The sequence below is a fragment of the Synchiropus splendidus genome, chromosome 9, assembly GCF_027744825.2.
Source record: "Synchiropus splendidus isolate RoL2022-P1 chromosome 9, RoL_Sspl_1.0, whole genome shotgun sequence".
Classification (NCBI taxonomy): Eukaryota; Metazoa; Chordata; class Actinopteri; order Syngnathiformes; family Callionymidae; genus Synchiropus; species Synchiropus splendidus.
In genome coordinates this window covers 5,684,212-5,703,300 of record NC_071342.1, presented here as the reverse complement: position 1 = coordinate 5,703,300, position 19,089 = coordinate 5,684,212, and the positions used below count along the sequence as shown (strand labels likewise).

At 41.7% G+C, this 19,089-nt stretch overlaps 1 protein-coding gene across 1 annotated transcript in view; it reads right to left on the bottom strand.

Annotated features, from left to right (window-relative positions):
* bean1 (brain expressed, associated with NEDD4, 1) overlaps positions 1-11,249 on the bottom strand; it is a 41,447-nt gene extending 30,198 nt beyond the window's left edge. The window contains exons 1-2 of the mRNA XM_053874337.1: positions 10,785-11,249; positions 3,700-3,820 (exon numbers count right to left, since the gene is read on the bottom strand). Coding sequence (XP_053730312.1) covers positions 3,700-3,724 — 25 coding nt within the window. The 5' untranslated portion in view covers positions 3,725-3,820; positions 10,785-11,249. The remainder of the gene's footprint in view (positions 1-3,699; positions 3,821-10,784) is intronic.
* Positions 11,250-19,089: the final 7,840 nt, after the last annotated feature.

Genomic DNA, 19,089 nt, shown 5'->3' with positions numbered 1-19,089 from the left:
ACATTATTAATCCTGATATGTACTATTTTTTATTCATATTTATTCATAAATGTATATACAATCACGGCTAATTTTCAAAAATGTGATTAATAATGATGATTATTAAGCTGGATTAAAAGGGTTTAATCACAAAGCCCTTTTACAACCTAAATGTAGCATCATCTTCTACATGTGAGACAAGATCTTTGCAAGTCATGCCATTAGAACAGGGCACCCCGGTTGTTGCAGTAGCGATGGGAAGGACGACGAAGAATAAAGAGCAACAACAAACCCGAGTGCTGTAGCGTGAGCTGAGGTCAGCTGGGGTGGAGGGGATGACAGCAAAAGTTGAACCGAAAATCTTTCCTGCTTAGATTTATCCATGGATTTGTGCATTATGAAGAGATGGGAGTGGAGATAAAAGCCGAATAAAGCAAGAGTTACGTAAGAGCGGCCTGTAGGTGTGCCGCACGTGTTCCCCACACCTCAACAAACACGCCAGCGACCCAGGCTCGTAAGAACAAAAGCATCTTCGCCGGCGAGCTTGTCTCTCGCGCTCACATCCAGGAGACCGGCCGACGCGTCACCGGCTTCTCCCGAAGAATCACCTGACAAAATCAGAGCTCCTACTGGAGGGCGCCTGAGAGCACGCTTACGTAACATCTGTTTCCAACTTCTGCTCCAAACTAATTTCCTCTTCTATTTCCAGAACTGCAGGTAAAATGTCAACCTGTACAATACACCACAGAGGGAAACACCTTATCTGTAGAGCTGCCCATCCTCAAGCCCTTTATCAGTCTCCTCGCTCCGCTCCTTTATTCATCACGCTTTCTCTTTCCTCGGGAGGGGAGCTCTACCGTTGGAGGTCTAAATGCCCCGCAGCGGCTGGAGGGTTTTCAGGTGTCAGGGGATGGAGAGGAAGAGTCAGAGCGGGATGTGAATAATAGATCAGTGGGTGAAAGAGAGAGAATAAGAGAGGCATAATAGGTGGACGGAGGAGAGCAGTCAATGGAAAGAGATATAAAGGTGGTGTCAGAAGGCCAGGAAGACAGATCGGTAGGAATCATGAGGAACACAGGAGAGAAAAGCAGTTTACTTGGAGGGCAACCGTGACAGAGGGAGGCGTCTATAAACGTCTGTTCATCTCTCCATCCATCCATTTGCTCCTCTGTCCTTCCTCGCAGCATCCAACGTGGACAGAGGCGGTTGCATAAGACAGGGACTCATCTTTTATTGAGATGGGAAGCTTCTATAAATACGGCTACCTTGTTCTCTGGAGTTTAAAAGCCGAACCTATGATCTAAATAAAAATAAAAATCGGATATCCCAGGAGAGAGAATCAGGATGGACTCGGAAGGCAACTCAAATGAAGCTCAGACTTGAAGCAGAAGGACTGGAGAGTGTTTCTGGTGTGGAGATGGCGCAACATCATCGCAGCTAGCGCAAAAAAAATGACCCAAGTTAATAGAGACCAGTTTTACAGCACTTGTTGAGGTGCGTTTGCAATGGTGGGCCCAACACTGAGCAGGAGCAAGTGATCAACCCTTGCACACGGTGATGTCGGGGCACGACACTAAATATTTATATGTTTTCTGAAGGCACATCTCAAGTCAAGACTAAGATTTCTAGTATTTGCCCCGTCATCATCCAAATTTGCATTTCTCTCCAAGCTACTGAGACGGTGCTCACTGCATGGAGAACAGAGCTCTGGTTCAGTATTCAATCACATTTGTTTAATAAGTGAATAAATATATTAATTATATTGTTCCAAAGAGGAAGTTTTTTTTTTTTTGCTGTTTTTCTACAAATATTTATTCACAGAAAAACAAAGCACATATTAGAGTAGTGAAGATTTGCCCTAGATTTTGTTTGTTCCATGCTCAATGATGACACAAAATAGTCCCACCTGAGAGTCCTCCTGATGGTCTGGAGGTTGTGCACTACCGTGCATCATCACCAGGGAATCCAGTCAGGGACTTGGACTTGAGTCACACCTAAAGTATCATAAACTTGAGACTTGACTTGGACACTAGGGCAAAAGACTGATGCTTCGAGTCGTGTACAGTGCTCTGTTTCCATTCTCTTCTGTTTCCCGAAAGGATGCATGAATCGATCGCAGAACTAGACATGACTCTTTAGGAATTGCGCTTCATGTCAAAATGTCGATCCCAAGTTTGCATTCAAAGGAAATATTAATACTTCTAATCCTGTCTAAAATGTGAAATATGGAGTGCATATTTGCCTCAGATAAAGGAACTACTTTTTCATCTGTCGCGCTCTATCATTTGCTGGATAGTGGCGACAAATCATAGCGTCCTTATCCCCATCCAAAGACTTGAGAACTGATCTTGGTCTTCCAACTGGAGCCACAATTTGGTCGTCCATGTTTTTGTTACTGTGCTTCAGTTTGAATCGAGCGAAGGCCTCACACTGAGAGGAAGATTTCATCATCATCTTGAGGCCATCAATGACGTCTTTTTTGCAGAACAGTTTCATCCAAACTTTGAGGATGTTGTTCTCAGAAGAAAGCTGAGAAGTTTCACTTCTCATAGGAGACACTTACAGAATAACTAAACAGCTCAAGTATTTTAAAATTATGCTGCAGACCCAGGGTGTCTTTCAAAGCAGATTGTGATTTAAGGAAACAGACATTTCATCAGTGGCTCATAAAAAATCCCAGTGCCTTCACATGGATTTGTAAGTTCAATTTGCAAGGTTTCATCAGTTTTATCAGCATCAGGATTCCATCGAAAATGAGGGACAAAACACATGTATTGGAATTGAAAATATTGATCCTCTGCAAGAGCAACTTTATCACTTATCTTTTTTCATGTGACTATTTCTTTCGTCAAATGTCATCAGTATAGTTTCTCAGATTCATCCCCACACATACACACGTTTATACGTCCATGCTTGTGGGGACCTCTCATGTCTCACCCTTAACCTAACCATCCAAAACAAATGACTCACCTTAACCAGGACTTTAAACATAAACTGAATTATAATGACCCAGTTATTGTTGAAGTTTTAACCCACAAATTGAGGTTTAAACTTGTCGGGCAAATATGTCCCAAGATCCTGTCCCCAGAAGTGTAGTTACACAAGGGGTACACACACACACACACACACACACACACACACACACACACACACACACACACACACACACACACACACACACACTCATTTGTATTTCTATCCTTGTGGGGACATTGAGAGGTTTCCCATTGCCATAACCCTTTCTCCTAAACATAACCATGCAAAACACATGGCCAACATTAACCATGACTCTGAACCAAACTGAAACCCAATGATAATGACCCAGTCATTTGAAGCCTTCATCCTCAAATTGAGGTTTAACCACATGGGGACCAGCCAAATGTCCCCACAAAGTCATAAGGTCCTCACAAGGTGAAAATCCACAAGTGTTTTGTCAAGAATTGGTCCCCACAAAGTACGATAAATAAGCCTCCCCACACACATTTTGCTTGAAGAAAACAGAAGACAGAATTACAATCCACATGAATTTCATACATATGTCGCTTGTTACACCATCATTATTATTAATATGTTCATAACTTCAATTATTGGCTTTAAATGAACAAATTTATTTCGTCACTCCTCAACCTGTAAATTTGTTTCAAGTGAGTGGGTAAGGTCCAGAAAATGGAGCAGAAAAGAGCAAAAGTGAAGGAAAGACAAAAGGTTCTTATGACTTACCCGAGCAGATCAATTTCATCAGCATGAACAAGCGCTCTGTGTGTTTCCTACTGGCTCATCTCAACAGGCAAGAAGCCAAGTTCGACTCCTCTCCTCGCAGCCCGCGCTTCTATATATGTAGCTGGAGAGACGAGGGAGAGCGAGGAAGATGAGTAGATTAGAGAGAGGAAGATGTGAGGCGTCAGAGAGCAGAAGGAGAAAACAAACAGCCGGCCGGTGGACGCCGAGAGAACGGATGAAGGAGGCAGAGAAGCTGTTTAGTTTCACCAAAACAGAAAGACTGATGCGCCAGTCGCAACCTCAGAGCCCTGCTGTTTATAAAGCCTGAGGCAGAGTGTGTGCGTGCGGCATTCAAGTGGCTATCCACGCCACAGTGTGCGTGTCGATGTGTGTGTCTTCACTGCTCTCACCGGAACATAACCTGAGGGTTCAAATGTTCCAATCAATACCTGTAATACACACACACACACACACGTCACATGCACCCAGGCCAATTACAAGTAATGCCCCACCATTACACTGTGTTTAATACGGAATTCAATAAGGACGACTGTATGACACGATATTTACTTTCACTGTTATTCTTTTGATTCGACGCAGGATTTAAAGAAACCACTGGATGGCCTCCAAAGTCTGAGGACCAGAGTCCAACAGCAGAGAGACAGCCAAAATAAAAGCCAAAAATGTTCCTCTGACCTCTGCTAATTTAATCTCACAAGTGTCTTGCAGTGAATTGCAGAGTTCTCGCCTTAGCTTCAGCAGCATAGGCCCCTCATCTTAGTCATTCCTGGGACTAACATGAGGGGCCTATGAAATAGTGAAAAGTGTCATTACACCATGCTTAAGTCAAGTCATTTGGTGATGCACTATTTAATTTCATTTAAAAACTCTAAATAAAAATCATCAATGACAGAAAAAAACCTTAATTATTCTTAACTGGATGATGAGCGCTGCCTTATTCCAAAAATTACAAAAAAAAAATACAGAGTTTTAGTTACATTGTCATAACAGCTTAATAACGTTTAATTCACAATTTTTCAGATAATGTTGTACAACTTGATGTTGGATTTATGTGTTTGGTTCACTTCATAATAAGCAACTTGAACAGCAAAAATGAGAAACAAAGTGACAAATAAAAACTTGTCATACGGTAGGAACTAAGAAGAGGAACATGGGCTGAACTTCACAGCCACAACACATGAGGGGAATGCAGGAAACAACCCCAGACAATACGACCAGGGCCAGCTGACTCAACTTTCCAAATGCATACAGGAAGTTAAGAGACAAGCGAAAACATGGAAGACTTCTGTAACACATTTGTACAGCATATCGCTTTTGTTAGCATTTTGTTAAATGTTAAAAAAAATCTGCTTCTTGCTTGCGACGGTAGATGAGGTATGATATCCTTATTTTCAGAGGCCACTAGATGGCACTCTTTGTCTAGGTATGATGTGAGGTTTCATTAAATTAGTTGTTCAACTCAACATACAGCAGACAGTGCCATCTGGTGGCCTCTGAAAATCAGGACACGGTGTCATGAAACCTCATCTACCCATCACTACTTCTTGCTGACTCAGCATTCCCCACCTTTCATGGACATCGGTGGCAGGACCAGTTTGGATTGATATCACCAAAACGACGTCCCTTAAAAGAGGAGGGGGGCCTCAAACGGGCCTTCAAACGGTCGACTTGGAGGATTTCAGGTTTTTGAGAAAGTGGCAGTTTAGAGTCGCTGAGGTGAGGAGAAGAGGTGGCTGCTGGGTAAACATGTCCCAAGTTGTCAAACACTTCGCTGATGTCAACAGAGATGTGGCTGCATTTCTCTGAACTCTGACAAATCACACACACAGCATGAGATTGAAGCCCTCACTTCCTGTCTGCAGTTTGTGTGTGTGTGCGTGACTCATGTGGCTGTACGATGTATTCTGCTTTGTTGTTACATAACGTGTCCCTGCGCACACACACACAGATATTACAGTCAAACACACTGTGGCAGCGAGACCGACTAGCTTTCTTCTCACACTCACTGCTTCTCTCCAAAGTCTTGGAGTGTGTGTGTGTGTGTGAAAGAAAGTGAAAACAGATCTCACAGGATTTGTGTCAACTTCGACCCGACTGTACATGGCAGGATGAGCCGACGCTGACAATGGAAATGCCACAGTCTGGACTTGGGTTTGATCAAGAAGAACTGCACTTCAAAATCAACTTGAGACTCCTCTCCAGCTTCTTCAAGGAACAGAAGAACTCTTTCAAATCCGTCTCATTACCAGCGTTCTTTGTGCCATCTAATGCAAGTCCTAACAACCAAACAGAAATCAGTGAGCAACAAAAACACTCACATTGAAGCGCATGTTAGGGCTCGAAGACAAAATGCTTCCTGTCATGGATAAATGAATGGAAATCATCACATTTCACGCGCTGTGGGACAAAAAGCATTTGGATGAGGAATCTCATTATGATGGATTGGAGTGTTTAAAAATAAAAAAAAATGATGTAATTACTCGCCATGTGTTGATACTTGCCAATATGGCCGCTGCCAAAAGAACTCAGTAAATCACACACCAACATCCCGGGAGAGAGTTTGGTGGGGAAGAAACGGCTTCTGTAAATCCTCAGTGAGCTCATGAACATATTTATTTTCTGCTACTATTGACGTACAGTCGTTTGAATAATGGAGCCAAGTCACATTGGAAGCAGAACTCCTCCCCTCGTCCTCCTCCTCTCTGACTCCCCGATGAGGATCTGGTTTCTCCCTGCTTGAATCCTTGACAGCTCTTCACTCTATACCGGGGTTCCTCAAGGGTCTGTCCCCGACTCTTTTAACTCTCCAATTCTGTGTGGTGTCAAGTTTCTTTCCCAACATGAAGAGAGATACGCCCCTTCTGGCCTCTTTGTTGAAACATTTTTTCAAAATCCTGTTTTTATTTTATTTTATTTTATTAACAGCACTTTATTTCGAAGCACTTTCCTAGTTGGTGGGACCCCACTGACCATGGCAATAAATTCTATTCTGATTCTGTTTCAACAGTGGGTCCTTCGCCAGAACCTACTGATGGCGTGTCGATCACACACAGTACACCTCTGTACCAGTAACTTGATGCTCTCCCAGAGTCACCATCTAGAGCAGTGCTGCCCAACCAGTCAATTGTGGAGAGCTTCGACTAATAGAACAGCCGACTTTGGATTTCTTGTTGATAAATTGATGCTGATAGATTTTTTTGGCCCTGTGTGTCATGTTGTTGTACCCTAGACTGGTCTGATGGTCACATTTCTCAGATCTTATTCCGGTCTCAGCCGGGATTGTTTTCCAAGACAAGTCGAGACCACAGCTCCCATGAATTTTTCTAAATCAGAAACACAAAATAAATTGTCCATTGAGACCTACGTCCAAGGGCTGGTCAGTACCGTACATGTGCCCTCACATATGCACCTTATTCACGCCATGATGAAAAACTTTTGCTGTAAGCATCAAGTCAGCTCTGAATGCAACATTACTATAAACAATAATTCCCTGTTGAGGGCATTTGTGCTTCAATATTTTATCACATTATGAATAAAAACATTTTGGCTTTTCATTTGTTTTTGGCATCATGGTGCCACAACAGTAAAAAATGGAAATGGAAAAATAAGACATGCATTGTACCTTCATCAATTCCCAACATTGTTACACTAAACACATCTAAAAAACATATTAAAAGTATAAAATATTATCAACATCATTGGTCACTCTGTTGTAGATAAAATAAATCTTCCTTTAAATTACATTTAGAACAGATATAAAAAGTGTGATTCATTTGCCAGGAACTGCAAGTTACTGTAATTCAGCTTCAGTGCAATTAATTGAGATAAAAAACTGACAGATCGTATAAAAACAAAATTAAATAATAATGATATGGTCTTTAGACAGCTTATATTGGTCCCACATTCCCACAAAGAAAGAAAGAAGGAAAAAAGATGGCGTTGTAGTTACTCAGACAATTTTCATGATTTTGGACTGTCATCTTTAGTTCATCACATGAACTTGGGGTCCACTACATCTGATTTATGACACTCTTAAAGTTGCCTCTAATTTGGCAGTGAATTCTGCATTAAAGTGTTTTGCTCAATTTAACAGAGGACTACTGTGTATTATAACATTTCCTACATGCCACACAGGGATCAATACGTGTGAAAAAAAACAGGTCCTCAGTTCAGACTCAGCAGGCTGGATCACACTCAGTTGTTTACACCTTCCATGGGCGGTTAAGATTTTCTGGCCCTTGTGATCCTAGAAAGAGACCTGAGAGATGTGATCTGTCTCTGACCTCAGAGGACAGTAGAGCTGCTTTCTGGGTCGTATTTTGGGGTTCCACACCGGTGCAGAAGCCTAAAAGCACTGGACCCACAGCTGAGCTTTTACTGCCCCCCAGATGAGGAGCGAAGTGGGGCGCAGCGTGGAGAAGACACCAAGATAGAAACTAATGGAAGCAGGTATTGCCAGTCGCCACAAGAGCACTTCATCATTTCTTGCTGGTATTCCCCCTCTCCGACTCCCTCTCTCTCTCTGCTCTCATCCATCTCATCCCCACTCTCTTTGACAGTCTATTTGGCACACACATCCCTGTCATCTATTCAACCTGTCAAAACCATGGCAACGCTCGTTTTGGTCGCCCCGTGGTCGGCCGGCAGGTTCGCTCTCCGCAGGTCACGGGTTTGACCCCAGAGTGAGAGGGTCCAGAGTTCAAGCGTGATGGACCATAGCCGCTGTGCGGATGATTTTATTTCATCCTCGCAATCTTTTCTAAATCTTGATGTGGCGTCAAAACAACATGCTGTTCTGCTTGTGTTTCGTAAACGGTTCTTCATCAGCTAATGGCTGGGAGCGATATCGGAGATTTGCCAACACAACTCCATCATTTGGAAGCAAACAAGGAGAGCATGCCAACATTTGGAGGCCAGTTTTTAACCCGTTCTGCTGCACTGAGCTCGCATGTTTGAGCAGATGGATTCCTGAATACCGTCTTCTCTCTTACTACACGCTCAGTCGGAACTGTATTCTAGTATTGGCCAGAGACTAACCTCACTCTCCACAAATCACAAGCCGGTTGAAACTGCATGGAACAGTGTTGTCAGAGCCCACTAGATGTCACTCAGACTCAGTGACCGCTCTACGAATACTCTGCTTGTGTCTTTTACTGCCAGGATGACCAAGAAAAATCAAGTAAACAAGCAAACTCCTCCAACTTAATATTTTAAAGGACATCTCAGTCGTCGCATCTCACGCAGCAACAATGAATATCGATACCAGTATGTAGAGTTTCTATTCACAAAACATGAATGAAGAAACACAACAAAAAAAACTGACAAAAGTCATTCATAATTGAGGGAAACAGATGCATAAAATAAATATGTATTTATTTTTTAATCATTGATTTTAATTTATTATCGTTGGTATTTAATTAAATAGAGAGTTTATTTTAACTTCATTTTGTTTGTCATCATCTCTTTTTGTTAATTCATGTTTAAGTTATATTTCATAATATTCATGTTTTAAAAATATTTATCTTCATTTTTTGTAATGACAGCAAAATGTGAGGAAAAATATTTTCACCCTGCTGCTACAATAATCAGTGTTAAACAACTGGACATACAGAGCCACCCCACGCCTTCGTCCTCTGACCACACGGCCAGCGACGACGTCTTTCCGGTGTATGTTGAGCATTTCGTCAGCTCGAGTGAAATGAAGGAAATCATAGTTTTCACAGCCGAGCTGCGTCCAACCTTCCTCTGCGCTCTCTCTGTATCTGCGGGGTTAGAAGGCGACTGTACTTGACTGTTAAAACAAGAGAGTGTGGGAGGGAAGCTGAGCGAGAGATAAGTCTGTCCAAAAATCACCATAACACGCCTACACATGCGTATAGGGATCTGCTCTGTGGTTGTAGTGGTTGCTGATAAAAATGCTCCTTTTTTTCCACTCTAGTGCTGCAGTGGTGCTGACTCGTGTTGTTCCAGGGGCTCCTCGCTCAGACCATGACATGGACTTGTTGGGGAGTTTCATTGGGGGAGACATCTGGTCCTGTCAAGTTCCCTGGCTATAAACCTCCTCTTGAAATACAAACAAAGTATTGCTCATCAATATCGTGATAAGTGACAATATTTCAACTACTGTCTCATGGATTTGTGGTGCTGACAGAGCCAGGGCAGTCTTGCTCAGATCCAAAACATTAAATCTAAGTCGACACATCTCTGATTTTGAGACTTTAAATAAAAAAATGTTTACCCGCAAGTCTGTTGATTAAAGTATTTTTCAGTCAGTAGAAACCCTGTTCACCTGCTTGCTCAGGTTGGGTCTCAATGTCATGACCTTCGGGGCTACTTTCTACCTACAAAAGAAGATGACTATTAATATTGGAATGTTGGACTTCATTGTGGTTCCTTAGACATTGTAATTCAATCTTCACCATCCTTCCATTGCTTATCTGAGTGGGGGGTCGTGGCGGCAGCATCTGCAGCAAGAGGCCCAGAATACGCCCTTCCTAGAAACCTCCTCCAGTCTTCCATGGACAAATATGAGACAAAGTCTCTTCACCATATCCTGGGTCTGGCCCAGGGCTTCCTCCCAGTTAGACTTCCCCAGTGAGACTTGAACATATTTACTGGTATTTAAGTTGAGTAACTTCCAGTTAGTTACCCATGTTTTCACGTAATGTATAGTAAACACAGCTGTATAAAACAACATTTTATATATAACATCCACACTCCCTTCTTCAAACTGTCCTCCTTTAGTTTTTAAATTCCAAATTTGATTTTCTTGGCTCATACATGATTATTTAATATATACTTTTCACCTTTTGGGGTAAATAAAATTGCATATTCGGAATTAAATTGAGAACAGTGTTAATATTTCTGATCTTTCCACACCCTCTGGAATAAAATATCATAAAGAATATGACCGGTTCTGTGTGTGGAGTCCATATTTTACTTTTGTATATTACAAATTAACTGCTAATTCCACCCATTTTTCTACCAGATTACTCTGGACTACGCAGGATTATTGACTTCGCCAAAGGTGACTGGTGAGTGTGGAAGTGAGGGCGACTTCTCACCTGCACCGGAGACCACACGTGTTCCTGTCGCCACTTGCTCAAGAACCAGCAGGAGCATGAGTCGGATGCTCTCCTCCGGGACTTGGCCCACCTGCTCAGAATAGCGCTCCGTCAACTCTCGCTGGTGTCGGAGACTCGCGATCACGACCGGCCGAGCGGCGTCTTCCTCCTTCACGCGATCCCGTCTGCATCACAGCATCAAACCGTGGTCGTCGTCACAGACAGCAGCTGCAGAGAGTGCAGTGCTTCACCTCGTCGGCACCAGCGTCCTCTGAGCTGCAGCCTGCTCCTCTGGTTCCGTCCCGCAGCCCAGTAAGTGTGTCAGGCTGTGGAAGAAACTGGTCCAGGACCGACGGCGAGAGAGGCAGAGCCAGGAAAACCCTCTTCCAAAACCTCCCAGCACTGCAGTGACGCGCTTCATCCGAAGACACGTGTGAGGAGAATCATCAAGGAGGAGTTGGACACGACCGCTGCCTCTTCACTGTATTACAGAGGGCACAGCAACCACTGTACCACGACCGATACCTACTACAGTACTATCATGGATACCAGCATTACTACTGTCAATCAATACTTCTATTTTTATTGCTTCTCATTGTTTCCTCCTGCAACTACTACTTTTAGTACTGGATACTGCACTGAACTGTATACTCCTTTAGTTTTGAGTTGAGTATTAGGTCACTGATACTACTTCTCCTGCTACTAGCAGTAATACAAAAAAAATACTACAATGATAACTGACACTACTGCTGCTGCAGTATTTCTACTGCTGCAACTACCATCAGAATTAGTCGACACAGCAGCTTCATCCCAGCTTGTATTCTTGTATTTTTACTGTGACTACAATGATAAAAACTATACTGAACAATCATTAGTTCTTCTTCTTACTTGTGCAACAGCGTCTAATAATAGTATATACCAATCTCCTTTCTACTATTTCTGCAACTGCTTGGAATAGATATATATATAGAATATATGAATATAGAACGTCATTTGGGGCTACTACACCAATACTACGACTTAGACTATGACATCTTCTTAACTATGAATACAAGTACTATCCTACTACAATTACAACTACTACTGCCTAGAAGATGATTAAGGTATATTTCTTGTCAACAAATACTACACTTTCACTATTACTATACTTTTACTACTACAACAACAACTACTACTACTAACAATATTTTTTGAAGGAACAGTACAATAACAACTAAAAACTCAAAATATTACTGTTACTCAGTGTATGTTGCTACTATTATTTCTGGATGATCAGCGAGTGGAGTGAAGAATGCGTCACACACACACACACATATATGTGTTTGTACACACACACATATATATATATATATATATATATATATATATATATATATATATATATATATATATATATATATATATATATATATATATATATATATATATATATATATATATATATATATATATATATATATATATACGGGGGGATACATTGTGTTTCTTTGAAAAATATATTGGAATTTATAGCTCCATCTAGTGACCCTAAGTTGTACGTGCAGCTTCTTGATCAGTGGTTGGCGACAAATAGAGCGAGGTCACAGAAGAAATTTGCCGCTAAAGGTCGATGAGTAGTCTCGGTCGCTGGGGGCGCTGTCTTCTTTTATTATATAAAAATAAGTGAAATAACTACAAAAGGGCTAAACATATATACACATGCAGTTGGTAGAAATTTGCGGTCATCAATTATTAGTGGTTGAACGATCATCTTACATGATGCAGTTCTGTTGATAAACCCGTGAATCTTACCGGTCAGAAAATGGGCAGCCAATCACAGGCCTGCTGGGTGAGGGGGCGTGGTTTAGTCGTGAGGTATTCAGTATTCCAAATGCTTCCCATCACTTCCACTGTAGTTGTTTGGTAAATGGCGGTTTCAGCGTCTTCCACCAGAGTCTGTACAACAAAGCACCCAAAAAAGTAGAAGACAGAATCCGAACAGACATGGGCCAAAAACAAGTACAACGAGACAGTCTGAATTAAAATGATTGAATGGTTCGTGTTTTCACATCATGTACACAGAAGGTCTCATCATTTTGAAGACAAATTCATTGTCAATCCGTGTGATCGGTGATCGGTGGTGATCCGAGCATCCTTAATCTAAACATAAACATGTACGGAATATTTATGCAATTTATGTTCTCACCACAGAGTGGAGACAGAACACTGCTGCTGCTCCCTATCACTGTCTTTTTCATCCCCAGACGGATACACCAAAGTAGTCTTGATGTTTGCCTCATAAACATTTATCATAAAAAAAAAGCCTTCAGTGGCGTTATATCTTTGGTATCATGCATTATTAGTGCGCTCAAATTGTATTTTTTAACCGCTTTTTTCTGTGATTCATGTCACTTCTCTTCCGAGCCAGACCCAAACATGGAATCTGACTCACCTTAAGCAGACACACCTGCCATTTCTACAGAAATTTCCATTTATGGTCCCCTCTGTGTCACAAAAACCGGAGCAATCACAACCTCCTTTTCACAAGCCCACTCCGCCTGTAAACAAAAGGAGCAAACAAAAGGGGGATGAGAGGACGGGGAAGGGGGAAATCCTTTACTTCACATTGTTGTAGCACATTGTCGTGTTCAGTCAGGATGTTGGTCAAATAGCTACCGTGGCGGCCATTGTTCCAAAGTCCATCTGTGTGCAAACATTATGTGCAGAAGGCAGATTCCAAGTCCACTGTTGTAGTTCCTGATGACCTTGAGACTTCTGTTTCACGTGACCCGAGCCTGCTTCTGCACCGCTCTTTGTATATGTTTGGGTTTATTTGTGTATAAGTGTGTCAGTGGGATGTTTGGTGCAGCTCAGCTTTTGTGATGGTTGAATGAAGCAGTTTTCAAACCAGGAATGAGGAGTGGGATGGTTTCCAGTTGGACACTCAGGAGTGTGTGTTTGTGTGATCTATCAGAGAACTGAAGCCGTTTTTTTCACCGTCTTAAGCACCATTCCACAGCTTTATCTCGCATGCTGCTGGACTCCACGAAACAATAGATCACTGTGTGTATTTGTTGTTGTCCAACCTCGGTGAAACATTTGTTGACAGCCCAATCATAACAGGATTTTCTTCCCCTGCAACAGCAATCAAGCGGTTCTGTTGACAAGGTTAGATCATGTTTCAGGACACGTCAAACCTTGCAACATTTCTGGGAGTAGATGTAAATGACATTATGAAAAGACAAAAAAATATATTCTTGAACACAATTTACAAAAGTAATACATGTGTTAAACTGTATTTTTTATTCACCGAACCTGTTGGACTGTTTTGAAATTAAATTCAAGTTTAAAATATATGTATATAATCTAAATATTTCAACAGTTATAACAGTTTAATAATCTCAACTTGACATCCAGCATGGAAATAGCAGAATGATACAATGCCAACCAGTACTACATCTTCAACCAGTTGCTAAAGTACCCAGTTCTTATTAGTGTTTGCTTCCGCATAAACAAGTTAAATATTCTTCTTCTATTACTCTGATTGCTACTTTAGTAGTGGAGTTCTAGTACTACCTGCTACCGTCCATTTGACTCATACTACTCTTACTGCAATTTGCACCTTCTACTTCGTCATCTTGTGCTACTAAATGTGACTACTATTCCTACAACTATCTCTACTACTGCTATCTACTGCAAGTTGATGGTTTTTGTAATCTACAGCCATTACATCTAGAGCAACTTCTACTATTATTTCTACTACTTTGACAGCCGCTATGAGTACCGCTATTACTACTACTTCATTTTCATCTGCTAGATTATCAGACGTATTGTACCAAAGTGGAAACAAGGGGAAAATATGTAACACATTATAAACAGGTATGATGGTTTTTGGCACATTTTGTCTCTGGGTTTCAGCCATGGTTTCAAAAAAATCCAAGTGGAAACCATGACATTGTTTTGTGAAGCTTTGAAAGCGCCTCACAACGATACCTGTCATGAGACGCTGGGCTTCCATGTAAGGTCATAAACTCCAGTGATACTACAGTACCCACTGAGCACATCCAAGCCTGAGAGTTGATCTGATCTGTAATGCTACTGTCATTGTGAGTCTTGCTCATGTTTGTCCCAAGGACTCAAACACGTGACCGTCTTGCAAAGAGGCTGCAGCCACGGTGGCACGCTGTCTTCACAGTAGTTTCAGCTAATCTTCTATGTTCCATAGGTGTCCAAAAACCGAATTAAATTCAGTTCGTGAGATTCATTTTTATTAATCTCACGAACTGAATTTATGTTTTGGCAGAACCAAAATCTGTGGCAGGTTTGAGCGACTCTTTTCCCGACTGCTTCTATTTGCACCTAATGAGCAGCAGGGATTTGAAGAAGCTTTCGCCTCGTCTGTTGACAGACGTTCATGAGTCAGTCCAAAACCTGGGAGTGATGTTGGCAGGACCGAGACTCTGCTAAGAAGGATGAATCATTATTAAGGAGTGGCACTTGCGTCTCGTCTTCTCACCTCTCCACGTTAGCTTTAAGGTGGAGCGAAGCAGCTGGGGGCTACACAGCGGCAAACACAGCGCTGCAGTCCAACTACAAACCAGTCTATTAAAGCGGTCGTGCTTCGTCTTGGACGTGATTACATGGAGACGGCCGATGGATAATCCTTTGAAGGCCGATCAAAGAGAGTCTGAAGCCGACTGGAGTGCCTGTTTACATGCAAAACCAGGAGAAACTAACATGACGACTGCATGTAATCCAGTTATGAGGACACGCAGTGCCATGTTATAAGCTGTTGTTTACGTCCAACATTAGCGAAACACTTTGTCAGTGTCGCACATTAAATCCTCTTTGATTGATGTGTAAATGTTTTGCTCTCTATGGAGCCTCAGTCTGATATGATCTCTCTTTCAATTTTGAAATATAAAGGTGCATGTCAGATCATTTGTTTAAAAAAAACCTGCTCTAAAAATGAGTGTGTCCTCTGTTAAATATGCGATAGATTATGAAAGTTTTACAACAAATTAAAAAAGAGCAAATGATTGCGCAAGAGACTGAATGAATTCATATCAGTGAAGTGTGTAGCAGCATGTGGCCAGAGGTTGTAACTGGCCTATACTGACTGACAAACTAACAGCAGAGGTATTTGCGTCAAGAATATATGACCAAATTGAGTTTCTCAAAATGGTGTGGAGTAGGCCAACAGCAGTGTTTCTTTAGCAAACTCTAGCTGATCAGGAAGGCTGCACTGATTGATCGGCCTGCCGATTTATCGGCGCTCATATTTATGACATAATCATGATCGCCCGATCACATGAGAAATGGAAGCCGTTTTTTTTTTTATTATTTAATTATTTACTTGAATAAGATGCTATTTATATTTATACATGATGGTAAATTTTTACTCTACACTAAAGGTTTACTCTTTAAAACGCCATCAGGATGTAAAAACATGACAAAACAAAGACATTTCTCCGGCAAATTGCTCTGCCTGTTGTGATGTTGCAGCCCTGCCTGCAGAGCAGATCTGCAAGTATAGACTTTTGAGCCAGCCAGCCACGATGCCGTTTGTTTGGCAATACTTCTCTGCCAAGAAACATTGCAGTTTTCTATGTGTGCACCCACTGACTCAGGCGCAGCATTAAAACAATACACTCGCCCTCAAACGAACGAACGAATGCTAACTGGAGCTAACCACAGACGAAGTGTTTTAGTCTTCTCAAAGTTGAGATCAGGTCTAGTAATCATTGCAAATGTGAAGTAGTTTACTCTATCAAAACTAATGTTAATGGGGGATGCAAACTGCCATGTTACTTTTGTCAGAATGTGTTCTTTCTACAATAATAATCATCATAATAATAATAATAGTATCAAGTATTTTATTTGACTCAGATGTATGACTCATGTAGACAAATCTCGGCAAATATGAAGAACTTCTCTCAAATAGACAATGCAGCCTGTCACTATAAAAAGTGTTTCGTACTAGACATTGAAAATGGTTACGATTATGACTTGGTGAGGAAAGAGCTACGGAATATATCAGTCATTTAACTGAAATGACAAATGAGAAAAATCAAATCAAAGGACGTCAAATTCTCTTCGCTGACTTTGTTCCTGCTTGACAAAACAGCTGTTGGAGAAGTTTTACAAGGTTTTCGCTGGGAGCTGCAACGCTGTTTTGTTGATTCAAGGACACAAAACCGATGAACCAGACACCTCTACGCACCCGTTCTGGAACAATGTGGTGTTAATTGTTCAGACTCTCATGGGAACCAGAGCCCACCTTTGTGCCCAACCTCCTCTTGTTTTTGTTTCAGCCATTTTCTCCGGTGTGTGATGCAGTCGGTCTGTTGGTGCCGTTATTGTGCTTTTCAAGGGCTGATTTTGATGCATGCGTTTGCAGCCTTAGCAACTGGCTTCTACTGCAGTAAGAGGAGTGGTAGCGTGGAATAATGGCTGTCTCTGAAGTCGATATGTCCTGCTCACACTTCTTCAAGTTTCTCCTTTATTGCCAGCAAGTTGATATAAATCAGCCTCCCCGACAGCCCTGCCTTTAAGTGAAATATCACAGGCAGAATTGAACTCTCCTACTCCGATAGCGGCGTTCTTAGCCCCATGCTCACCTGTGCTATTTTAACACCTCTCAATATACAAAGATGAAGTGGGTCACCAGAGAGGGTCTAGAGTTTCTCTGAACAAAGTCCGGAGCTACAGAAACACCTGGTTCTGATTTATGCCATCATTTGTCAAGCATATCAAAATCTAAAAGTCAAAGTTTCTTGTTTTCCTCCCTTTAACCTGGGCGTTATTCTCCTCATCTGGACCAGATCTCACATGGATATCCGAACCCCTCGGGTCAACCTGAACTGTGGCGAAGCTGTGGTGAATTTACTCACAGAGGTTAAAAAGAAAACAAGAGAAAAACAGGGGATTTCCTGGGGCTCACATGTCGGAGATCAAGGCGGAGGAGTCTGTGTTTTCCTCCACGATGTGTAGCGTTTGACACATTGGCTCGGGTTACCCGCGAGTGTCGGGTCAGTCTTCACCGCAGGTCGCATGTAACGGTGTTGCAGGCTGTTTGTTTCAGTGTGATCCGACACTTTGTTGTAAAAATCTGCTGTTAATCATAACTCCACCAAACGGACAATGAGGGAGGAAAACATCTCATGGATTCCTGAACTGCAGAGTTGAGACCACAGGAAATACTCGGACTCACACTGAGTTGGAACAGCAACAAGTCTCTGAATATAGATTTGGAGTCATGATAGAAACGCATCCAAATTGTGCGACTAATTTATGTTAAAAGTGGGAAATCTGGATCAAATTATGTCAAAATACTACTGACAAAATACATCCAGAGATGGAGATGCTCAGGTTTTCATCAGGAGTAACAAGGAAGGACATGAATGGAAACATATATAAGAGGGAGATGTCTGGAGACAAAGATGGTGCTACTCGTCCCTCATTTTTTAAATCTGCTCTTTGTCTTCTGGTTAGAAGATCAGGCTTCCATGCTCCCTGGCATCATGAGAACATCCAGCTGCCATGCAACGGCTTGCATTCCTCCTCTGATACTGAAGCTTAAGGGCTTTTTTAATCTGACTCGTATTTGTTCCCTTTACATACAAAAGTGTACCTGTCCGTTTCAAACTGTCACTGATTACATTCACCAATATATCCACCAGGGAGAGCAGCCCAGAGTCAAACGTTTCAACAACAAACTCCTAAACAAACATGGTGACAGCGGAAGAAGCCTTGATAATGTTGATCTTGCACAAAAAAATAAAACGGAGGCAGTGTTGTAGGAGGCGGAGGACAGCGAGATCCTTAAATATATCACGACTAACATAGAATTTCCGCCATTGTTATGTCTATACTGCACGGTTTGTTCCATGTCCACAGTGCAGCAATACAGATAAAAAAGATGCAGGGCACATACAGACGGCTCTATCCGGATCCGTACGTAACATTAAACATAATGCTGCACCAACAGGAGCTACCTCCAGTGACGTCACAAAGGCTTATTTCCTATTCTTGCTTTGATTAACTTAGCACAAGATTTACACTTATTGAGCGCTGTAATTCAACAGAACCACCTATGAAGACGATAGAGATGATCATTTCGTCCTGCATATTCATGTGTTGTTCCTTAGGCGTGTTGCAGATACTTTTTTTGCATTTGTTTATTCACATTTGCTTATTCAGAAAAAAGTAACTCCTTCAGTAAAATGAATTTAGAATTTAACTAACATTTTTCTCAACTGAAATGTGTTAACCTCTTGACTTGTATAGACGAAAAGTGGAAAACAGAATAAAAATGACAAAAGCA